This window comes from Sciurus carolinensis, chromosome 13, assembly GCF_902686445.1.
Source record: "Sciurus carolinensis chromosome 13, mSciCar1.2, whole genome shotgun sequence".
Classification (NCBI taxonomy): Eukaryota; Metazoa; Chordata; class Mammalia; order Rodentia; family Sciuridae; genus Sciurus; species Sciurus carolinensis.
Window position 1 is genome coordinate 12313736 of NC_062225.1, and position 26374 is coordinate 12340109.

Consider the following 26374-nt stretch of genomic DNA (forward strand, 5'->3'; position numbering starts at 1 on the left):
GTGGGTGGGATGAGTTGGATCAGCATCTCCCATCCACCAGCAGAGCTTTAACATTGCATCCATGCCAAGATTCTAGAACAGACCAAGTAATGAGAACCTCTGAGGCTGGACACAAGTGTCAGTCTCTTTTAAAACCCATTAGGATGCCATTCATTGTGTAGCTCACAAGTTCAAAGCCAGCCTCAACAACTTAGGAGTCCCTAAGCAACTTAGACCCTGTCTCAAAATTAAAAGTGAAACAGCTGGGGATGTGGCTGAGTGGCAGAACGTCCCTGGCTTCAACCCCTGGTACCAAAAATAAATAAATTAAATAAAACCCACAAGGAAATGGTAATAAGCAGTCTGGTTTAGAATCACCAGGCTCCTGGTCTCTCTGAGTGACTGTTTTTATTGGAAAAGTACCTCAGTACCTGCAGCAGTTTAGCTTGTACAGATATTCTTTGCTTTGTCATCATAACTATTGCCATTTTGTGTTTTGCAGATGAGGCTCAGAGAGTGTCACCCTCAAAATTAAATAATCAGTGAAAATAAGTTGAAGATTTTATTTCAGGGCTATTTGGAATCTCAGCTGCCATTCATCTCTGTCTCTTGTGTCTTTCAAAATAGTGGGCAGTGATCTTTCTAAGTCTTCTAGGCTCAAACTCTCACACTCTAGGTCCTCCAACTTCAGCCTCCATAAATTAAAATTGAAATTGTGCCAACCTTCCTGGGGGGACACGGTTCGCTCATGCCTCAAGGACTTTGCAGTTCTCTTTCTTCTCACTGGAATAAACCATCTCCATACTTGTTTTGAATTGAATGCTTGTGGTTCCTTCCTGCTCACCCAAATGCAAAGCCTAGATGAGGTCAGGAGGTTGGGGTTCCTAGGATGGAATTCATGACTTGATAAGAAGAGGAAGCCATCTCTCTCTGCCAAGTGAGAATGCAGCCAGACTGTAGCTACTGCCCACTAGGAGGGTCCTCCACAGAGCTCACCAGGCTGATGCACTGATCCTGTGCTTCCGGCCTCTAGAACCATGAGGAACAGATGACTGTGCCCAGGCTGTGGGATTTTGTTACAACAGCCAGCTAAAGCACTCCTCGTCCTTCAGGATCTGATCAAACACCCTTCTCTTCTTGAGGGGACAGAGTGGGGTTGCTGTCTCACCTCCACCAAAAAGCAGGAGACAGTAGAATCATTAGGAATCCAGAGAAATTCAAAAGTCAGAATATCCCTCACCAGTCATATGACCCTGGGCAAGTTTCTTGGCCCTTTCATGCCTCTTTCCTTCCCTAAAATGTTGCCCATTTCATAGTGCTGGTCAGCACTAAGTAGAGTGCCTGACCCAAGGACTTGCATTAGGGACACAGGGTGGCCTCTGGATTGATCAGTCTGCACAGTAATCTCTCTTTACTGAACCACCTCCATTTTCTGGCTATGAATTCCTTCAGGGCAAAGACGCAGTCTTGCTCATGGTTATTACTCCAGTGGAAGCCTTATACCTGGCATGCAGTGGGTGCTCAATAAAATATGAGTGAGTGAATAATGGTTAAGTTACCACTCTATACACACTGTAATCTCAAGGTTAATGGGAAATGCAATGGTTATGCAACAGGAAGAAGGAAATTCACTCCAAATAAAATAAATAAACCGGTGGTCTCGACCTCATTGTCACAATGGCTGGAGAGGTTATATCACCTGAATCCCTTTGAGGAAGAAGAGAAGAGCTGAGGGATCAGGGGCACAGATGGTACACTCAAGTATTACCCAAGGATCTTGGTCATCTTTTCCATCACGTGAATAGCAGTGCATAAAAATTAATCATGATTTCTGGGAGTATTCCTGCCCAACTCAAAATACCAGAAGAAAGTCAAATTTCCTCATTCATTGATTTCCATTTTATTGAAAAATATCTGATATATGCCTGGAAATATTTTCATGGTTTAATAACCATGAAAGGAACACTTTTAAGGTCACTCTATTTGTATACTTTTTTGAACACCAAATTGGAATCTGTTTACCCAAACACTTTTATATAGCAGTAAATACTTAGAATGAAAACTTACTTACCTGGTTGCAAGTATTCTAGTCTAAATATTCTAGGGTTGCTGACTGTTTAATTTCATGTCTTCCAATTTCCCTCTACAAATTTCCCATACACTAGAAATCATATATCTCTAGGGGATCTTGAGGTCCCTTATTATATAAGGGATTATACTTTCAGGAATCTTCCTCTGAGGAACATGACTCAAGAGTAGTTTCTAGCTTTCTACACCAGAAAATTTACTTTAGGAATTTCACAGCACTAAAATGATTTGGTATTTTCCCACTATTTGTATCATAAGACACTCCATGAAAGAAGTAGTTAACAACTAAATTGAATTCCACTCTTGCATTCACCCATGCTTGGACACTGATTGAAAATCTGCCTTGTATCAGGCACTGCAGTAGGTAATCAATTACTGGTGTTATAATAGCCAAAATGTACAATATGTGCCATCAAGTAGTCTAAGAGGACAAAAATGCACTATCAGATGGCTGTCAGCCATCAGCACGCCAAGTTCGAGGGAAGGAAGAGAGGTGGGCTATTATGCAAGGATAGAGGAAGTGACTGCCCCAATCTCAGTGTAATGCATAAGGCTTCTTGGAATAGAAGGGATGGCCCGGAAATGGACTTGGTCCAGTGGTCAGACAAACAAGGAACCCAGGAGGAGGGTGGAACAGTGCGTGCCAGTGGCTCAGTGTGAAAATGCAGAATGATGGAAAGCTTTTAGAGCTAAGTAAAAGGCAGGAGGGAGAAGTGGAAGACAGAATGGAATCCTTTACAGTATGAGGTCTTTTCCAGCAAAACATTTTTGGTTCAAGTTCTATGGCTTTACCCTAGAAATAATATAAAAACAATCACTGGTGAATTAAAATAAATTAGGTCTCTTTTGAGCACATGGGGCTTCAAGCTATGACTTTCAAGCAACTGAGGACAAGCATGCACACAGTTGTCTTCAGTGAGAAATACCATAAAGAAAAAAGCAAGCAATTGCATACTCCCTTTTCTTTCTCTCAGAACTTAATATTTCCCTTAATATTCCCCTTTTTTCTTAAGGGGTAAAATGTTTTTAAATAAGGTACCAAAAAAATCTGACAATACTTTCTGAAAATTGATCTGCCTCATAGGAATGATGAAATTAGCAAGGAGACCTGATGAAGGAATTAGAAGAAAATGGAAAAGGAGTAAATAACATTTTCTAGGAAGAAACTAAAGATACAGAGATGAGAGGAGCCATTGGCTCTACTGGGGATTTGTCCCGGAATTTGTGATCTGCGTCAGACAGCAGATGCCTTGGAAAGACATTTAACCAATATGTAATCGGGGCCTGAGTAGGTGGAGATATGAGCCATCCCTACGAGAAATGAGTCTGACTGAGCACAGCTGAAGTAAAATGAGTGTCTTCTTGGGACAGAAAAGTTAGCTGGGACATCACTAGCATCACCGGGACATTTACTCTGGACCAAACTTTTTCAATTTGTGTATTCATGATGAAAGAGTCAAGAGATTTACACCCCAAAATATGGCGCCCTGATGTGCTGATCATTTGAAATTACTGAAACATAAAAAAGTGGCAGATGACAGAAAAGGCTTTCTTGGGACAGCTCCTTGTCCACTGAAAGTCTGGACCCACCGAGGAAGAAAGCAATTATCTCTGATTCCTTCCCCAAGTTCTTGTTAAGTAAACTCTAAATGCAGGAAGAAAGACTTGTCATCACATTTGGACAAACTTTTGTCACATACTAGTGTCTTGTATTTAAGTCCCATTAAATATTCCAAAGAGAATCATTTAAAATCCATTGTCTGCTCTTAGAGCACAGGGGTATTTGTCCCAGGCCTTTGGATGTGTCTCTGAGCCTTCTAAATTCACCTGAAAATAACTTCCTATTGCCTTAAAAATGGGTTACATTCTCTGTCTTCCCCTTCCCTGTGGAGAAGAGGTGTACACATTCCTGATCGCCCAGGCTAGACTGGTGGGCACTTACACTTCCTGATGAATAATAAGTGGGCATATCTTTTCTTAACTCCATCATCAGTTCAAAAGGTTCCTTTTGGTCCCTGGTCACTACAGTGAACAGACCAAGTTACATTTTCTCCACCAAGCAGGAAACATGATCACTGGCTTTCAAAGTCAGTACTTGCTAAGAACAATACCAAAACCTTCTTTGGACTTCTTTCACTCACTCGGCCTCTTCCAAGGATGGAGTTGAAGGAACAAGATGGAAATGTCTACAGGCAACCCTGTGTTTGTTCTCCCCACTAACTAGGTGACTGTTTGCTGTCTATTTTTAGAAGCAGGACATTTAACCAACCTAGGGTTTTCTGTTGACTACTCTATTTGAAAGTACCACTGGCTGCAGAAGTCACCCTAGTCCTTCTGTTTATAGAGTCCCAAGCAAGTGGATCATCAATATGTCCCTTTGCTAATGAACAGCATGCACCAAACTTCAAAGTCTCCACTACAAAGGACCAGTCTTCTAAAACTGCCCATTTGAAGCAGAAAATCTTTACAAAGATCAAACATAGTGTTCCCCTTGCCACTCTGCCCATGGTCTGGAGGGGTTTGGCTTTATGATTTATTTGTCATTTGTTACTAATTCAGCAAACTGTGGAGCAAATATCTTCATTATTGCACAATAATTCCTGTTCACTTTCTTTCCATGAACTTTTTAACTTCCTTCAACAACTCTAATAGAACTTAGTCAATTTTTATAACATATGTTGTGGGGGGGTCTTTTCATTATACATAACATTGGAATTCATTTTGGCATAATTATAAAGGCATGGAATATCATTTGCTCTAATTCAGTCGCAGTATATCCCTTCTCCTCCCTCCTTCCTTTTCCCTTCCCTCCACTCTACTGACCTCTCTGCTATTTACTTGTAGCTTTTTGTTTTTTAGTTACAGTCTTACGGACATACATGATGGCGATGTTCACTGTGGGATATTCATATATGTACACAGGAAAGCTAGGTCAGATTCATTCCCCTGCTCTCCCCATATCCTGCCCTTCTCTCCCTCCCTCAATTTCCTTCATTTAGTTCACCAATCTTTCTTCTATTTTAACAAAATCCTCTTTTCTCACTCTTTCCCTTATTTTGTACTAGCTTCTGTAAATACATCACTATGGAGACGTCTCAAAAAATTACCAATGGAACCACCATATGACCCAGCTATCCCACTCCCAGTATAGACTCAAAAGATCTAAAATCACATACTGTAGTGATGCAGCCACATCAATGAGCAGTAGAATTCATAATAACCAAGTTATGGAACTAACCTAGGTGCCCTTCAACAGATGAAGAAAGAAAATGCAGCATATATACACAATGGAATATTACTCATCCATAAAGAAGAATCAAATTATGATATTTGTTGGTAAATGGGTGAAACTGCAGACTATCATGCTAAGTGAAATAAGTCAGATTCTGAAAGTCAAAGAACTTAGTCTACTGATGTGAATAATAGTGTTGCCCTTGACTAATGAAAGATTTGAAGCAATGAATTTAAGTACTAGGACAAGCACCTAGTAAAAATCATATTAAAATAATCATTTTTAAACATCACTTTGATTCTATCTCCCCAAACTTGTTTATGAGAAGGAAAAGAAATAGCAAAAGAAAAACTGATATTGACACACTATACTGAGACTAAAAAGTAAAATTATAGAATTTACCTAGTCTTCCCTAGTTAACAAATAGACTTTGCTTTAAAGTATGTATTGCTTGTGAAGAACACACAAATTATCTTTACAATGTTATCAGGAGGTTAATTACAAAGAAAGTTAAGGAAATGAAAGCGGATAACCAGATAGTCTAATTTTTGTGTTGAGAGAGCTAAACTCTCCATTTCCTTGACTTTCAAACAGCAGCAATAAATCTGATCTCATGGTGCAATACCCAAAATCCAAGACAGAAATACATAAAAGTGGCATTGCTATGTCAAGGTGGGCCAGCCCGAGGGACCCACGGGACATGAGCTCCATACACATTCCCTCCAGTCCATTCCATGTGCAGTTTTGAAGCGTGAAGTTATTTTAGAGTGATGTTAGCAAGTTTTGTAAAATAACAAAACAGCTTTTATTCCGTTTATACATTATTGATATGTGAGTGGGTTTCAACAGACAGAGGAAAGAAGAATCTAAATGAATCGCTTCTAAGAAACCGTGATGGTGCCTCTGAGCAGTTTGCCTCCGGTTGCGGATGATTTCATTAAGCCAAGTTCCGCCCCTGGAATTGAGCAGTTCTAACGTCCATGTTTCATGACGCATGTTAACTGCAGTAGTGAGCCTGGAGGCAGGACCCTGGCCACACACCCTTCTTCTCTGCTCTGGACCACCTGCCGAACCCGAGCCAGGTTCCCGATGGTCTGACTCTGCTCCTCGGCAGCACCGGTAGCCGGCACTCCCGCTCCCAGAACCAGCCTCTCCACCTGGTTTCTAAAACACTCTGCCCCTCTGGCTTCTTCCTGACTCCCAAGCTGCCCATCCATCTGGAACCTCCTTAGCTCCTCTTCTCTCTGACCCCTTGCCACTGGGGCATTCTAGGGCTTGATCTTTGGACTGACCCCCTTTCTGTCTACACTCACTCCAGAAATGCTGTCTCACTCTCTCTCTTTTCTTTCTTTCTTTTTTTTTTTTTTTTTTTTTTTTTTTTTTTTTTTTTTGGTACTAGAGATTGAACACGGGGGCACTCAACACTGAGCCACTTCCCCAGCCCTGTTTTGTATTTTATTTAGAGACAGAGTCTCACCGAGTTGTTTAGTGCCTTACTTTTGCTGAGGCTGGCTTGAACTCGGCGATCCTCCTGCCTCAGCCTCCCGAGTCACTGGGATTACAGGCATGCGCCAAGATGCCCAGATGGTCTCTTGTCTTGCTCCTTTGGCTTTTCCTATGCCTCCAGGCAATGACTCCCAAACATGCAGTTCCTGCCTTGAATTCCAGACTCTCTAATCCAAAAGCTGATATCACCCCTCCACTAGGCATCTTAAACTAAACATACACAAAACTTCCAAAGCTTCCTAGCCTTCCCCATCTCCACTAATAACAAGGTCATCTCTCCATTTGCTAAGACAAAAAAAAAAAGTCATCGTGGGCTGTTCTTTCCTTTCCATTAGCAAATCCAGTCATCTGCCCCTTGAGAAACAACCAGATAAAGAGATTGTTTGTGTCTAGAAAGATGAAGTAGACACACTTGTCTCTATTCTTTCCACTAAGTATAACACAACACCCTGGGTATTACACAAGTAAAGGTAAGAAGACACACTAAGGTAGACAGCAGAAGACTGACCAGTTAGGGACCTTGGGACGAGGAACAGCACTGTGGTGAATTTGTTGGGTTTTCTTAATGCCCCATGTAGGAGGATACCAGAATCAGAATCAACAAGGAACACAGACAAAAAATAATAAAATAAAATAAAACATTAACCAAAAAAGAAATATGTCTAGCCAAGAGACTTGTAGTGAGGGATAGGCTAGCAAGACAAAACTCTTTGAGGGCTTAACCCCTCTATTTTAGCCAAACATCAGAGCTCTACTCCCACAATTAAAAGCTGAGAGGGGAGCACATACTTCTACCCAACAGTCGGTAACAAGATAGCTCCACCTCCAAGGAGCCTGGGCTTTCAACCCCACAGTTGGAAATAAAACCACCATCCAGCAGAGACCAGGTGGGGTGCCCAGGCTTCCAGCCCTATGGGGCGTGTGAGGCAGGACCCTCCCACCTGGGAGTTCTAGGATGTCCAGTGGAGAGTCAGGACTGTCACCACCCCTGCACGCTGCCCCCCAGTCCCACCTCGTCAGTGAAGGCCATGGACACAGCCTGCCCTCTGAGGAAGCACAGTGGAGGTCACAGCCCTCATTGACCCTGCGCAGCAGCAAGGAGCATCTCCCAGCCAGAGGGTCAGAGGAGCAGGGAGGAGCCTGAACTTCAACCCCACCTGGCCACATTCACCCTGTCCCTCACCAGAGTGTTGTCCAGAAAAGTTGAGGATAACAAAAAACTTAATTAAGATCCATATTCTCATAACATACTCATAACATTCAGAAAGTCCCATTTGCAGTAAAATAAATCACTAGTGATAACAAGAACCAGGAAAACCACACTGTCTGTGCCAAAGGACAGTCCAGAAACCCCAGCACCAAGAGGAGAGATGGTGGGTGAAGACTGGAAGCTGCCACCTTAAAAATATAATTGCCTCAATAGCAAATGTAAAAATGCTTAAACCGAATGAAAAAGTAGAAAATTGAATAAAAAACTAAATGGAAATCTTTTAACTGGAAGATGCGATAACTACACATTTTTAAAAATCGACAAACATGTTTTACCCAAGAATGAAGGGAAGAGAGGAAACCATCAGTGAACTTCCAAATCAGATGTTAGAAATCACCCGTCTGAACAAGAGTGAAAACAGAATGGAAAGGAATGAACAGAGAGACTCAGAGATCCATGGAATTGTAAAGAAATCCAACAGTAATCTTTCTGAGTTTTAGAGGGAGAGAAGAAATAAGACAGGACCAAAAAACTTCAAGGACAAATGGCTGAGCATTTTCAAAGTCATCAGAAGACATTAAAGCTAAGGATCTGAGGCGAGGAGGAACGCCACGCAGGATAAAGCCAAAGAGACTCATGACAGAACACAGGATGATCACCCTTCTTTCAAAAAAGGCAAAGAAAAAAAATGCCCCAAAGGGAATAATGGAGAAGGAACACCTGGAAGGGAAAATCCAGTAAGTGGGGACTGTGGTTAGCTACTCAAAACCCAGGAGGCCAGACACTTTGGTACACCTCCCAGCACTGAAAGCAAAGAACCGTTAGCTCCAAAGTTGATACCCAGCAAAATGTACCATTCAGGACTGAAGCAGAAATGATGGAACTCTCAAATGTGGGAGAAACAGTGAGATCTGTCACCCACAGAATTCTCCGAAATAAAGGGCGTCTTCTAATAAAAGCAAAATAAGAACACCAGCATGAAAGTAAGAACAACGATTCAAAAGATACTAGCCAGCATGATATATATTCCTTCTCTTTTTAAGTTTTCTAGATTATATTTGGCAATTTAAAGTAAAAAGAAAATGTCATATGCCACATGTGGTTCTCAATAGATGTGGAAGAAAGAGGTGAGGCAATTATAGTTGTCAAAGGGCAAATGGACACAAAGGGAGATAAGGTTTTGCACTGCACTTGGGGGTAAATGTCAAAATAATAGCCTGGAATAGCATGTGTATAATACAGAACCAACAGCAATGCACTATAGAAAAACCCTTAAAGATCTTTGCTGGGAGTTGGGGGAAGGATGGACAGAGCTCAGAGGACTTCCAGGGTGGTTGAAGTCATATTACAATGGCAGACGCCCGCCATTACACATCTGTCCAAACCCACATATAGCACAACATATAAACCTTAATGTAAATGATAGACTTTAGTCAATTACAAGGTATCAATATTAGTTCATTAACTGTAACAAATGTGCCATGCTAAGACCAGACTTTAGTAACAGGAGAAACTGTGCAGGTAATAGAAATGGAACTTTCTGTATCTTCCCCTCAATTTTTCTTAAAAATATAAAACTATTCCAAAGATAGTCTGTTAATGATTTTAAAATCAATGAAAGTTCCTTATACTAGCAAAAAAAAAAAAAAAAAAAAAAAAAACACACATGGAAATTAAAACACAATACCATTTATAATTGCTCATAATTAAATCAATTAGATTCAATCAGATGTAAATGTAAGAAATCACACATGGTATTTGTATGCTGAAGGATATAAAATGCTGATGAAATAAAAAGGAAGACCTAAATAAATGGGTGGATATATCAGGTTCACAGATTGGAAGACTCGCCATCATAAAGATATCAAGTCTCCCCAAATCAATACACAGGTGTAACCTCATTTCTCTCAAAACTCAAACAAAACTTTTCGCATACATACACAGACACACACATACACATACGCACACACGTGCACATGCACACATAGGCACACATAATATTCTAAAAGTTATACAGAAAAATCAAAGGATATAGAATAGTAAAAGCAATTTTGAAAAACAAGAATAAAAAAAAAATCACCCTATTCAATTAAGCATTTATTAAATGGCTATTATATATCAAGGTGGGTGGTACTGAGAGCAAAACAGATCATGAAACAGAATCCAGAAAACGTGGCATGCAAATATAATCAGCTATTTTTTTACATAGATGCAAAAATGGCTCAGGGGAAGAAGGGCAGTCTTTTCCAACAAAAGGAGTTGGAACAACTGGGAAAACACTGATTTAAAAAAAAAAAAAAAGAACCTCCTGCCTTATTTCAAAATTAACTCACAATGCATCATGAATTTAATTGTAAATCATAAAACTTTTAGAAGAAAACATGAGAGAAAATTGTCAAGATTTGACTTAGTGAAGTTCTTAAACAAGATTCCAAAAGAGTGGTCTGTTTTTTTTTTTTTAACTTTCTTTATTTTCTCGGGATTGAACCCAGAGGTGTTCAACCACTGAGTCACATCCTCAGTCATTTTTTAGATTTTATTTAGAGATGGGGCCTCACTGAGTTGCTTAGGGTCTCACTAAGTTATTGGGGCTGGCTTTGAACTCATGATCCTCCTGTCTCAGCCTCCTGAGGGGGAGTATAGGCGTGTGCCACTGTGCCTGGCAGTGTTTCTTTTTTAAATCAATAAATTAAACTTCATCAAAATTCACTATTTTTATTCTACAATAGTCCCTACTAAGGTGCTAAAAAGGTAAGCTGTATACTGGAAGGGATTTATAAACCACATATCTTGTAAAGAATTCCTATTTAGATGATACAGCACTTAGAACACCCATCAGTAAATATTCCAGCTAGAAAATGAGCAAGAGATGCAAGGAGAATTTCACCCATGGGGATCTAGGGATGGCAGCAAAGTGCAGAAGTAGATGTTCACACCAGTGGTGGTTAAGGAAATGGGAGATAGTCCCAGTGGGAGATGGTTCACATGAAAAACAGAGACAATATCAAAAGTTGTCGAGGACACAGAACCAGCTCTCTGTCATCACCCATGACAGGTGGACTTGGGTCCTCTGGCCAATAGTTGGCAGTTCATAAGAAACCTGAATGTCCAGTCACCATATGACCCTCACAAAAGCAACACACATTCTTTATAGTAACCCCAACTGGACACACCCATGTGCCCTACAACAGGGGATTGACTGAGCAAGTTCTTTAGCAGTAAAAGTAAATGGACTAGTGATACATGGTGTAACAACTTGGGTGCATCGCAAAGGCACATGTTTTAAAAAAGGCAGTCTCATATGATTCCTTTTAGGTGACATTATTGAAATGAGAAATTACAGCATAGACAATAGGCCAGTGGTTGCTAAGGGTGGGTAGTGGTGGTGGCTAAGGTGCTGTAAAAAGGTACAGGAGCAAGATCTTTATTGTTTATTGGTTAGTTTCATACTAGGGATTGAACCCAGGGATCCTTTACCACTGAGCCACATCCCCAGCCTTTTTAATTATTATTATTATTATTATTTTAATTTTGACACAGAGTCTTGCTTAAAGCCTTGCTAAATTGCTGAAGCAAGCCTCAAACTTATGATCCTCCTTCTTCAGCCTCCCGAACTGTTAGGATTACAGTCGTGGCCACAGCACCTAGCATGAGCTTTGTGTGGATGGAATATTTCAGCATCAAGCTTGTAGAGTGATCACACCACACAATCTACACTAGTGATAAATAACATGATCTGTACACACGCAACAATGACTTCCATGTTCTGGTGTGGATATCATACGACTGTGATGCAAGGTGTAACCAATGAGGGAACAAGAGAGGAAGGGCATAGGGGACTCTGTACTGTCTTTGCAACGTTCTGTGACTCTATATGACTTACAAATTAAAAAGTTTTATAGTCAGGTAGTATAGAATCTGCTAAAGATATGTGCTGATAGGTTTATCATAGAAATAAAATAATTTGTTTTAATAATTTAATTTAAATTTTAACTTACAGAATTTGTTTACAATTTGTTTTAAAATAAGCCGGTGTGGATTATGTTCGTAGATGAAACAAAATGTGTCGATAATCACTGAGGTTGAATAACGGTGACATACAAGATCATTATACCATTTTCTTCTGTAAACATCTGAAAATTTCCTCTAATAAAGTTGTTTTTAAAGATCACAGTAGGCGCTGGGATAGTGGCACACATCTGTAATCCCAGTGGCTCAGGAGGCTGAGGCAGGAGGATCTCAAGTTCAAAGCCAGCCTCAGCAAAGCCGAGGCGCTAAGCAACTCAGTGAGACCCTGTCTCTAAGTAAAATACAAAATAGGGCTGGGGATGTGTTTGAGTGATCGAGTGCCCCTGGGTTCAATCCCTGGTGTGCCCCCTGCCAAAAAAATAAAAAGAATGATCCAGTTGACAATATGTATCCCACCCAGGAAGAGGAAACCTGCTCCATGTTCTACCATCATGAGAGGGCAGTTCCCCACTTCAGAGTGGAATTTCCATAGAGACCACCAGAAAGCTCTGCAGAGTTGGGAACCTGTCCTTTGCCAAAAGAAAGCCAGGTCACACTGCTGTGAGTGACCACATGGTCTTATTTTCACAATATATTCAACCTTCTATTATTGGAGCACTGTTCCATAATTGCCAATAATCCCGAGAATCCCATGAATAAATGGTGGACAACATGAAATAGCACTCTCCAAAAAGGGACTGATTATTAACTACAGCTTCGATGTCAGGCCTTGTGAGTACAAAGCTGCCTCTGTTCTCAGGAGCCCTATTGGGGGCTGGGAGTGGCTCTCACACCTGGCACCAGGGAGCCTGCCCAGGGCCTTGCATGGAAGATCAGCTGTTGACCAAGAATTGCAACCACCTCTGTAATATCATGCTGGGTCTGTGGTCATGGCTGTGTGATTCCACATGTTTTAATGAATAACAGAAAATTAAGTGGCCATTAAAGTGTTTTTGGATATCTAGGTGCCTGGCATTTATGAGAAAGAAATGACTAGATTGCATTTTCCATTAAATTTCATAGTACATTTCTTTTCTTCACAACAAAAGTGGAAGACCTACTTGGGGGAAAATGTTTTAAAAGTCCAGAATTAACATATAGAAATATATAAGCAAATTGATACAGTGAAGAACAGGAGCCCTCAGCATTAAGAGAAGAACACGTCTCAGGAGAAATAAGAGAGCCAAGCCAGCTCTCAGTCTCGTGGGGTGAACAGCCATGCCAGAAAACCAGCAGTTAAAAGGTGGACCCGCCTCCAAGGCTCTGGGAGGGACATGGCCCACCAGGAGACAGGAGTCTGGCAACGTCAGCGCCCAGACTTTGGAGACTGTGGTCAGCAGAAGTGCCAGCTCAAGTCAGACACAGCCGGGTCTGCACTGTTCTGAAAATATCAGAGACTTTTCTAGATGAGAAGGCAGTTCCCAGTGATGAGGGACAAATGCCTGCATAGAAAAGTCACTAACGTAACCCAGTCAGTCACCTTGACCTTATTAGCCTAGTAAAACTCACACCCCTAGGTAGAGACTTGGGACAGTGGCAATTCGGGCAGCACGAGAAGAGCTATGATGAAGAGGAGAAGGGCGTTACTCAAGTCCCACCTCCACATGTGAGGAGACCACATCAGGAGACCAGGTTCCTACCTCGCCCATAGAGGCCACAGAAGCTACGCCCCCTTGTTCTCTCTCCAGTTGGCACCTCCCTGCATGTGATGGGACTCCCTCTGGCTTGAGCACAAATTCCTAAGACAGCCTGTGTGTGTAAATTCTTTCTGGGTCTAATGCTACTCTACAAGTTTGGGATCCCAAAATCCAAGTTGGGTAACAGACTCGGCTACCCCAGAAAATCAACTGGAGAGAGAGGTCAGTAGGAGGCATCCGATGAGATTATTAGAAACCTAGGACCGGCTACCGTGTCTCATAAATAATCTAAGTATTTACATTTACAAATCCTAATTTGTTCTGGTACTGTTTCAAACTGTCAAATGTAAAGACATTCATTTTTATATTTGGCACAGTATACTAAAGGCAAGTTTGTGTGTGTGTGTGTGTGTGTGTGTGTGTGTGGTTGTTTGGTAGACTCGGTATCCAGATCTGGATACCGTACTTTTATGGTAGCTATTCCAGGCTCAAGCTTGGCGACAGGCAAAGGTCTGTACTTTCTCACCGCCCACGGCCTGCCCCGGCTGGTGGTGTGAGGCTTCACATTCCCAGCATTCTGCTGCCCTACCCCTTTATGAGGGTCACCGCTTCCAAGAGAAGCCAGGAGGAAGCCTGGGCCGGGGCAGGGCTCTCGGCAGGGAAATGTGCAGGAAAAAGGAATGAGTTCCCTGGGGGAGGGTGGGGAACATCACCTGGAGAGAGACCTGGAGTTCAGCCTAAGAGAAAGGGCGGTCAGCTGGAACTGGCTCCAGGCCAGAAGTTCTGGAAGTTCTCAGGCTGCACCAGCAGAGCATGCAGCTGGAGGGGTGCAGGTGGTACCCGGAAAGAGGCATCTTTATGGGCATAAAGCTGAGCCTGTGGTGGAAGGAATGAGTAGCTCCTTCAGAACTTATGTCTTGGCAGCAGGAGGGCCAATTCCTTCTCCCGCTTTCTCTTCCTCAATTCTGCTTGGGTCACATGGGACCACTGCCTGCTGCCCCAGCCTCTCCCTCCATGGGCTCCTTCGACCACGCATTGGATTGCTCATCCGTTTGTCCTCAGTGTGTCTTTCTCTTTGTTGTTTGTGAGCTGTCTTTGGTTTTCCTTCTCTAAGTACAATGGATATTTTACAGTCTTTTTTCCTTCGATATTTTTCCTGCAACATTACATCTGATATCCAAAAATCAGCTCTGCAACTTTCTCATCAGTACCATTGTGCTAAAGAAAGTGCCTTTCGGGGAAAAGCAATTTGCCCATAGGTTTCCTGCCAAATTACTTCAAACTGGGGTTCCAACATCAGCTCAGATTTAATATGTCTAAGCCCCTAACACTCCAACTTCCACCACAGGACACAGCTCCTTCTCTTAACCCACATTTCTGTCCTCCATACCCAATTCTCTTAGTTGAAAACCATTCTCAGTGCAGTACCAGTGGGCAAGCAACCTGGCACAGCAACAAAGAAAACCCATTCCTCTGTTTGGATTCACCATTCATCCTTCTGGAAATATATCTGAAGCTTTAATAAAGATTATGAAATAGACATAAAATCATTTTTAATCTGCAGGTATCAACTGTTCCTGAAATTTTGAGAAACCAGTAGAAACATGGGGAGATGTATACTAAGATAAAAATATAAATGCAAGACACATATCAGTATGTCTAATGATCACAACTATGCATATAAAAAGGACTGGAAAGAAAAAATACTAAAGTATGGCTTGCTGTTTGGAGGTAAGTCACCACATTCCCTTTCCCTGTATGTTGTTTAAGCTGAATCACACCCTCTTCGAAGGAAATTTTGTCCTAGATTTCTCAAGCTGTCTTTCATCTGGCTAGCAAATTTCACTCATGAATGCTTTGAATATCACTTATGCCCATTATTCCCCTCTCATCTTTATTCTCACATGCTTGTTCAACCCCTGATGATTTTCAGGCAGGTCTATGGTGTTATGGTGTTGTCCCCCGAGGCACAATCTTCCAGTCGATCCGCTCAACACTCACTCCTAGCTGTTCTCCCTTCTATTCCTCTACTGTAGTGGTTAGAGTACCTCCACACCCCACACCCCAGCCTAAGGGACGTGAAGCAGCACCCATCAGCACTCTGATAAATAAAATGCTGACAGAAACCTACTGGCAAAGTCTAGGAACCTTGAAGATAGTAAAGCATCTTCCACTGTCCACTTGCCAAAGATGGCCTGGGTCCCTGACAGCATCATTACGGCAAATGCATCTGATCTTGCTGTGACCAAAGTATTCCTAATTTTTTAGCTACTATTTGTGTTTTCTGTTACTTGCAGCCTAATGCATTGCTGACTAAAATTGCACCCAACTATCTTCCTGCTGCTAGTCTCACATTCTTCCCATCAGCTTACACTTTCCATAAGTGCGAAAAAAGGAAAGACTGGGATAGAGAACTAGATGCATAAATAAACACTGGCAATAAAAGCAAAGAACAGCAGACAGGTGTAAACAATGCTGAAGACCAGAAGTTACACAGCATGCAAAAAAAAAAAAATTATGAGAAATCTGGGATCATTTTGCAAAGTGCCCAAAGAATCTTCCACGCATCGATAGATACTTGGGCATGAGTATTCATATGCAGTGTAATAATGGAGTCTTCCCCAAAATATTCACTGGGAGTTTAGTTTAGAGTGGGTACAATAAAACAGTGAGCTGGTCACACAAGACTCCCAGTCTCATGGACTTTAGACTTGAATTGCAAAGAAAACACATGAACAAAGTAATTATGCAAATAAATAATTAAAATCTTTCCTATAAATTATCTAAAGAATGCTTTCATAGAGGAGAAGTTGACCTAGTCCATGTGTTAGTGGGTGGAGGAACAGCAAGTAAGGCTTCCTCCCAACACTGAGGCTTGAAATTGAACTAGCAGAAGAATAAATCTGTTTAGTTAAAGAAATGAAGGGAGGATGGAGTGCGAAGAGAGGAATAGCATTTGGAGAAGGTTATGGAATATACAAAGACCCCGAGGCCAGAGACAAACAAGGAATTTGCAGAGCTCAAAGGCTAGGTTGGCTAACTGTGTGTGTGTTTCAACTTGCTAAGAAAAAGCAAAATTACGCTCAATATATGTGGCTTAATAAGAAAATTAGAGCTGGGTTTGTAGTTTAGAGGCAGAACATGTACAAGGCCCTAATTCCCCAAGACTGTCCTCCCTTGAAAAAAATGGTAAGTTAAGTTTCTAAAATTTTCCACCTGAAAAAAAAAAACTAAAATTAAAATGACTTATTGATGGAAACACTAAATGCAATTTTTTTGGTATAAAGTTATTGTACACTAATTTTTAAGTTATCTCCCAATTACCAGGTACTAAACTAAGTCCTAGGGATAAAAAAAATACAAATAGGTTACCTTCTGTACCATTAGGGAGCTGGCAGAAATGATGAAAAATTTGAGGTAAACAATTATAGCTAAGCTAACAGCACTTTGATACGCAGGGAGGGGAGTGAGTGACACTATGTGGCCCTCAAGAAAGGGAATATTAATTCACTCAGGGTCAAATTATCTTTTTTTTTTTTTTTTTTTTTTTTTTTTTGGTATCAGGGATTGAACCCAGGGACAGTGAACAACTGAGACACATCCCCAGTCCCGTTTTTGGATTTTATTTAGAGACAGGGTCTCACTGAGTTACTTAGTACCTTCCTAAATTGCTGAGGCTGGCTTTGAACTCAGTCTTCCCGCCTCAACCTCCCAAACTGCGGGGATTACAGGCACGCGCCACCGTGTCCAGTTGAATTATCTTGAAAATTAATTTATGTACAGTATATTATTACAAAATGATACCAAATAAGTGAACTGTGACTGAATGTAAGCATGAAACAAACCAGAAAATCTAAACTCTGACAAATCCCATAAAGTAATAGAATTGTTTAACAGATTTCAAAAAGGTAAGCCTCTGTCACAGACAATTCTGAGAATTAGGCCACCCTCACTAGGCGTGGCCAGTCATTCAAATAACTAGAATTGAGAATAACTGGATTTCAAAAAATGCATTTAAGAGTTAAAAAAGAATAACTGAAGGAAATACTGAATTAGACCTGAGCATATACACAGATTTGGTCCAGAGAGAAAGACAGAAAAAGCCAATGTGGGTCTAACTTGTTTTTTGGTTGAGATACAAATAGAAGAATTATACTTCTTAGAAGTAAGCACTGCCGTCAGCCTTATCCTTCACTATAGTTTATAAGATTATCAATTAAAATAAAACCAGAGACTTGGACTTTTGTCTTAGTTCTACCAATAATCAACTGTGTGAAGGGGTCTCATGCTTTCCCCAAGCCCCAGTTACTGATGCCACCAGTACTGTCCTATGACACTTTGAAAGAATAAAATTAAGAGTCACTCCAAAAAAGAAATCATAGAACATGATATTTCCCCAGAATTCATTATTGACACATGTATTGTAAAAGCTCAGGAGAACGCAGGATAATTTTGTCAATAATGTTCTGGGTCATAATACATCAGACTTTACAAACAATACTTTTGATTTACAATAGTATACAATGCCTGATAATTATGAAGCTATATAAAGCTAAATAGTAGCTCTGGGGTCTAGTGAAGACTATGTAGTCTCATTAACTAGGAAACACATTACAGGAAAGCCGTGTAGAATACTTTTGGTCAAACCTATGTCATTCTCTTGGATACAGGAATCAAAGAATAACATAGAGTGCACTAACATCAGAGATCTGTGTATATTATTATGAGGATAGAGGAAACTCTTTTATTATTTCTGTTGTAGGACCTGTATTGCACATCTCAGTCATTTTTACTTAAAGTTTCTGATAAAGTAGCTTAGAGTGAATAAGGAGTTACAATATGTATGCCAAAGAAGAGTTTGATAATTTAAAAAAAAAAATTGGAAATGGTTTTGTCACTAGATCCAAAAAATGACACAGTAATTATATGCAGTGCTACATAATAATTCTAAGTGTAATTGCAGTGTAATTTCTCTGACATGTATTTACTATCCATCTCCATCATAATTATTATGCATAGATTATGTTACCTTGTTTTGCTACTTCTCCACTATCTTTTTGAAGTACAGAATTTTCAAATATATAGATACTTTTAAAAATATATAGTGTCAATAATACCTATCACATAGAAGGACCTCAACATACGAATAACAACATCAGTACTAAAATTAATGCAAATACCTTATGATCTCTGTATTACTTCTTAATTTATTTTATAAAAGAAAGAATGTTCTTTGTAACTTTTCCATAAATCAAAAGTAGTTTCTTCTACTCTTTCCTATACCATCATCTCTTTTCGTAGCAGTAGATCATCCACATTCTACATGAAACTGAGTCCAGTCAAGTGTGGGTGAGATGCCTGGTGTGATTTTTAACAGGAAGGGACACCCAGGCCTCACGCATGTTAAAGGCCAGCAGTCACAGTCCTCTGAACCCAAGAATCCTGGGTATACACACAGCTAAGGTCAAAGCTTCAACTCTTTTTTTCCTCCAGACCACACACCGCTTCTTAAAGTGTCATGTTAATGTGATAAAGGCAAAATCTTCCACAAATATAAAGCTAAATTACAATGTATGGAAATGCATATTTGACAAGCTTGGGGAAACAGATGAATCCCTCTATCTGCTAGGTTCTGGGATGGTTAATGTTATGTGTCAACTTGGTTAGACTACCGTGCCCGGTGGTTGGGTCAAATACTAAGCTAGATGTTTCCAGGAAGGTATTTTTAGATTTGATTAGCATTTATAATCAGTTAACTTTGAGTAAAGCAGATTATTCTCCATAATGTGGATGAGGCTGATCCAATTTGTTAAAGGCCTGAAGAGCAAAGTTTTCCTGAGGAGGAAGGAATTCAGCCACCAGACTGCAACATAAAAATTCTGCTGGAGTTTCGAGCCTTCAGACTCAAGATTGCCACAGCAACTTTTATCTGAATCTCCAGTCTGCCAGCTTGCTCAACAGACTTTAACTTGCCAGGCCCCACAATCACATGAGCCAAATCCTTAAAACCAATCTCTTGATTAAATAGATAGATAGATAGATAGATAGATAGATAGATAGATAAATTCCACTAATTCTCTCTACCCCTTCCTTTTTCTCTTTCTGCACACACACACACACACACACACACACATACATACACACACAAGTACAGTCAGTCCTCCATATCTGGAGATTCCACATGCATGGATTTAACCATCTACTGGTTGAAAATATTCGGAAAATATTCAGAAAACCATTGTGTCTTTACTGAACATATACAGACATTTTATTTATGTCATTATTGCCTAAACAATATATAGCACAGCAACAATTGACATAGCATTTGAACTATATTAGGTATTATAAGTCATCTAATGATGGTTTTAAATAAACAGGAGGATGGGTGCAGGTTAATGCCAATTGAACACCATTTTATATGAAGGGACTTGGGTCAGGGATCTGGGCATCTGCAGGGGGGCACTGGGACCCATCCACCAAGGATACTGAGGAACAGCTACATAAATATTCTATTGGTTCTCTATCTCCAGAGAGCTCTAATTTTAGTTTATGCAGAGAATTAAATATATTAGGAATTCTTTTCAGCAAACAAATACTCTTTGGCCCTATATATGGCATTGAGAGTCTGTACAAACCCTTGGTTTTAGTTTCTGAAAACTTAATGTTTCCAATATATTTTCCAGTTAAGACTGTCTGATTAGCTATCTTTTGTGGGGTATTACACTCTACAGAGTTCAGTCATGTTTGTACAGAAACAATAAAATAATCATATTCTCATATGTCACAACTGAAAAATAAATGTTTTAAAAACAATGTGTATTACAATATTTTGAGTTATAAGACTAGTTTTAGGTCAGTTAAGCCCTTAAGCAATTCTTTCTTAAAAACATCCCTGTCTTCATATTGAAAAACACATTATTTTCATATGTAAGAAGTGAATCAAAGTAGATCTGCTTTGATTTGGTTTATTGATTTTATTTGATTTATTTAATTTGATGAACTTATTTAGTGGTATCAGGGCACTCTACCACAGAGCTATATCCAGAGCCCATCCTTTTTTTTTCTTTTTTTTTTTTTTCTTTTTTGAGACAGGGTCTCACTAAATTTCCATGCTGGCCTCTAACTTGAAATCCTCCTGCCTCCCAAGTAGCTGGGATTACAGGCGTGCACCACAATGTCTCACAAAATAGCTCTACTTTTTAGATCAAAGTTATGTGGTATTAAAATTATAAATGGTGTGTTAAGATAACACCTTTTAATATTTAACAGATTAATATCAGGTAAAGTATTGGAATTATAGGTGCTAAATGATTTTTTTAATTTCTCACAAAAATTTCGCAACAGGCATCCTGCAGAAGAATAAGTCACTTTCAGAAGCATATGGAGTGTGGGGTACTTACTAATGGCAGAGTCATAGGAGGTTGAGTTGTGCTCGCCTCTCATGAAGGGGTATGGTGACAGGTAAGCATGTGTGCAGTTCTTGGACGGTGGCTGATTGGCTGGGAAGAAGAGCACATCAATGCTATTGGTTATTGAGACACTCCGAGATGACGCATTGCTAATGGAGCAGAAATAGGGGGTCGGGGTGCACAAGCAAAATCAAACTGCTGGTTCCATCAGCAAACGTACAGACTTGCTGTATGAAACCTCTTACTGAGTAGTGCAGGGGATCTGGAAGTTAGACTGATAGAGAATATCTAGCTTCATGACATAATTCAATGAAATAAATGCCATTTGTATCACCTGCAACTGGAAGGCATTTTCTTTCATCTGTTTTCACACGTTCCCCAATACCTAACATAAGTCCTAACACACTGCAGGTATTCAAAAATAACCTTGAAAAGTCTGATAAACTTAGATATAACTTAGATTAATTCCAATTGATAGAAAATTCTTCTATATCAATTCTACTTTTACAGAAAAGATGCAAATGAAAGACTGTCCAAGTTAATGATTCAAATAAATTTTTAGCATTTGGGGAAACCACATGAAGGACTCTTATTTGTCAGAAACTATAAAATGTATCATTGTGTACAATGAAAAGAGGAGTGAAATATTCTTTCTCTGTGTCTTTGGCAAAATCTTCCTCTTGCACATTTCTGACTTACTGCATTTTACCAAGGTCTAAATAATTTGCATTGGCAATTTGAATGCTTATTCTCCAGCCCAAAATGCTCTGTAGGATAGTTCAGGCACTCTTCTCAAAACACCACTTGGTCACTACTTTGTTCCTTTTGTATATAACAACTTGCCATCAGCTCAAGTCTTCAGTGACCTTATGTTCTTATTATATATTCTGTAACCTTGACAACTAGGTAAATACACACTTTGATTTTTCACAGTATTTGATAAGACTAACAATTTCAACCCTCAATAGGTTATAGGCTAATAAACAATTCCTTCCATTGTTGGAGACAATAAAATAAGTGCTAGCTTTTGTCAATGAATTGGTTTTCAAAGATTAATAGATATGAGGAATACAGTTGAAAGAGTGCATCATTGTCTTAAAAAGTTACTTGACTTCAAAAGGGAACTTTAAAGTTTCTATACAAGAATGAAAACATCAAAAGCAAACCGTTTCTTGATATTGCCTACAAACTTGGGTGAAGACCAAAGGAAAATGCTTTCATCTGCCACTGCTGGTAATTAAGTTTCATTACATAAAAAAGGACTTTTTTTTTTTAACTTTGAAGCTATGAATATAAAATAATACCATTATTTCTGAATTTTTACATTTGAGATTTCATGTGTTTATAACCCCCAAAAGAACATTTATTTGCAACATAGAAATAGACACTTGAAAAGAAACACCATAGATAGATATTACCTGTTTTGTTTGTTAGAGTTAGTGTATTTTAAATGTGAGCAGAGAAACAGCAGATACCTCCATTTTTCCATAAACATTCAGATTTCTAAATTAGGTAGAAAATAAAATAATTATACCTACAGACTTTTCTCTTTAGGACCTTTGAAGACATCTCATTGAGATTTTACAATCAAGAATCCAATTCTTTTGTAAGGGATATGTACTAAATCGGAAACAGCCTGGTTTTTGTTTCACAGACAAGGGAGAAAATAAAGCTAAATTGCACTTACTGTACCAGAACTTCCAGATGTTGGAGTTGTTCTCTTCCACAATCCCATTAAACCAACACCTCCAGAAGAATCCTTCATGGTGGAAAGTGATATTCTCTATCTGTATAGGAAACAAATACAGTGACTTGCCATCAACCCAAAGAATATAATCAAAATTCCTGCATCCAGAAAATTTGAAAGAAATGTCTTCTTTCCCCTATAATGATGACCAGTAGCTTCCTACAGATCTCTTCTATGAAGAAAGACACCCCACTGTTATTCTCTCTAACTTCAAGAGGATGCACAGTGCTGTCCTCCTCACTAGCAAATGCATCTGTATTTTGAAGAAGAAACGCACATTGTGTTCACCTGAGCACCTTCCCACTTCCGTTGCTAGAAGCCAATAGTCTGATCCAAAAGCTACCAAAAACAATAGAACCCCCAAAGCTCCGAAGAGAGCCCCAAAGAAGATGGCGATGTTGAGTCTCATTTTCAGTCCACTGGTTTCCTTTTAAATAAAACAAGGAATTGCAAAAGGATAGACACTTAGCTTCTCAGCAAAAATAAAAAGAAATAAAAAGATCTTTGAGAATGCAAGCTCTTCCTGAGAAACCAGTTCTAGCTCATGCTTTGGTGGCTTCTCACTTAGACCCAGCCCGTGGATTTGAATTCCCTTTGGTCTTCCCTGGAGGGACTCCAACCCGGCAGCTGAGAATGGTTGGTTATTTTAAGATACTGATTGAGGAGCTGTCTTTCTCCCATGGGGATCAAAAAATAGCTGACCTTCCTCTGACTATAGAGAAGCGTATCAGGAGCTGACTGGGATTAGCACTATTGCTGTTAGGTAATCCATAGAAGTGAAAAGAAGATGCAGTGGCTATGAAGTCATTGACCGCATTGGACACAAACTTAAGAGTCACAACAAGCTCCTCTTAGTCTAAAAAGACCATTACAAACCCAAAGACACATCAGATTCTCCTTGAAGATACATAAAATAGCAGCTATAAAGAACTAAAGAGACTTCTCTGGAATGTAACTGAAATTATAATTTACCCCTTGAGTTTTGTGGACATTTCAGAGATAGAAAATAAATTTGGGGTTCAGGTTTATAACTTAAACATGAAGATGTGCCTTTAAAGATCAAGAATTGTGATGGTAACATAATCAGTGAAAGTGTTAAGAAACACTTTTATGTAGCATCCACATAATGACATAAAAACAGTACTTTCTATGGAAGCTCATGGAATTTATATAAGTGAATCCAGATAATCATCCCCAAAGTGAAATGATTAAAAAAAAAAGTCAAAAACATAACTGCCTTCAGGAATACAATGAAAGAATCTAATCTGTTTTCTTCTTTCTTTTTTTTTCCATTATAAATATCTAACTTCCTCAAAATACAAGTCACACTAAATGTCCATACTGACCACCTAATGCAACGCTTATACATTTTATCTAAGTCTTATCTTTTCCTAGTTCATTTGTTTGTTTGTTGTTCACATTTGAATGTGCCTAAGAGTGTTCTTTTTAAAGTATTAGTGCACTATTTACGATCCTGTACTGTCCCTCTGGCTATTGGTTTATTACTTCTCAATGATAGCACAGACCTTTCAGTCTTTTCACACCGTGGCCCCTTTTTTTGGCATAGGATGAACTCTTACGATATATTTTATGAAGGCAAAAAATCCTTAGGAAGTATGAGGGGTCTTGTTCATTTCCACTTACATGCAACTAGAAGTAGTTAATAACCAGGAGTGGAATCCCAGCCATAGAATCAGTAACCATGGGGGTTAAATTGAATTTGAAAGCTCATCAGGGATGATCTCCCATCTAATGCTCAAATCTTTATTCGACTCCCTGAACTATTCATCTATGGCATTACTAGACGACCATTTAAGAACATCAACAATGGTAATACTGCTCTGTTATATGTCCTGCCAAAAATTGTGCCAAAATTTGGATCGTAGGAATTTGCAGATTATTGGTCCTGATCTTTACTCTGAAAATATAGACAACACAAGTTTTTTTAAGTTCTCGCCATGGGACAGAACTTTAAGATATTTTATAATCTTCTCATGCCTCCTCGACCCATTGTCCCACCCTCTCCAATTTGAAATGATAAGGACCCACTCCTAATACAATCTTTTTTTTATAAGCTAAACATTCTATTACTTTACATATTCCTCACATGAACATAATTCCACATCTCTCTTTTCTGTTTCTTTTCTACAATTCTCAAGCACTTGACCAAAGTGAGGCACAGTGAGATATTCTAGATATGGTTATTTTGAATGAATCTGGCTGCTACTGCTTCTAGAAGCCACCAGAGGACAAGACAGAAGAAGATGGCAGAGGATCCACCTGCATGAGTCTCCACTGGGCTGCCTTGTCGTCAGACTCAGATTGCAGAAATTATTTCAATGATACAGTCACAATATGAAATTTTAAGTTTTTTCAGTCCATAAATCCCTTGAGGGATACATGCCATATTTAGAAGGTCCACACATGGAGGTCAGGGAATACAGGCAGATTGAGAGACACACTTGCAGGCCCACTCCTTTGCTGTGGCCAGACCCTCATCCAAACAGATTTCCTGCAGGAAACTGTGATTGGTGGGTTTCAACCAGAGGCACTGAACCCAGGAGATCACACGTGTCTGACAGGTGAAATGCATGGGCATATATCCAAATGGTTCTTTTAAAAAAGTGGCACCAAAGTGTGGAGTCTAGCCTGCTAGGCAGGAGAGGTGCCTCTGGCCACCAGCTTGAGCCATCTGGATGTGGTGTAGAATTGGAAACTGTCAACAGCCATGGAGACCTGTTTCTGGTGATGAGAAAGTTAACTTTATTTTTAGAGATGGATGCCAAGGCAACTTAAAAATATAAGCAATAATCCAACAACTTAATACCACTACCTTTCTAATTTTCACGCTGCGATGACCTTAATCACAGGCTCCCAAAGATACCCATGCCCTAATCCTAAACATAATCATATGCTCCGTGAATACATTAACTGACATGGCAATATCCTGGTGGGCCCTGTCTAATCACATAAATCCTTAAACCAAAAGCAGAGAACCTTTCCTAGCGGAACGATCAGAGAAAATATATGACGATGGAAAAAGGTCAGGGAGTTGCTGATTGAAGGTGGAAGGAGGAGGACTCAGGCAAAGGAGGTGGGACCCCTGTGGAATTTTAGATTTCCAGAAATGTGGGATAGCATATTTGTGTTGTCTTAAACCACAATTCACAAGAATTTGGGGGTTATGTTTCCATGTGTATTTCCTAAATATCATTGCTTTACTTTATGACTTTCAGCCTGTTCTGTGTCCCCTAATGAAGGATGCAAAGTGGCTAAGTGGCAACTAGGGATGTGTTTTTAAGGTAAGCTGAGGCTTTAGACAAGAATAGGAACTGCAGGAAAGAGCTCCTTGCCCCGCATAGTACCTGTCTTATAAAAGGAGGATTTCACTATTAATGAAGAAGAGTGGGAGTTTTCTTTCATAGATGAGTGATTTGGGGCAAATCAACTCTCCAACTCTCAGTTTTATGGAAAATAGAAACTGTTCGGGGAGATTATTGAGAAAATGTGATAAGCTCACATATGTCAAAGGAGTTGTTGCCTCTTCCTATGAGACTT

General features: G+C 39.7%; 1 protein-coding gene across 1 annotated transcript in view; it reads right to left on the minus strand.

Annotated features, from left to right (window-relative positions):
* Positions 1-23403, minus strand: part of Tmem182 (transmembrane protein 182) — a 49810-nt gene extending 26407 nt beyond the window's left edge. The window contains exons 1-3 of the mRNA XM_047522734.1: positions 23094-23403; positions 22757-22856; positions 21061-21159 (exon numbers count right to left, since the gene is read on the minus strand). Of these exons, the coding sequence (XP_047378690.1) occupies positions 21061-21159; positions 22757-22856; positions 23094-23225 (331 nt within the window). The 5' untranslated portion in view covers positions 23226-23403. The remainder of the gene's footprint in view (positions 1-21060; positions 21160-22756; positions 22857-23093) is intronic.
* Between the last annotated feature and the right edge of the window lie 2971 nt (positions 23404-26374).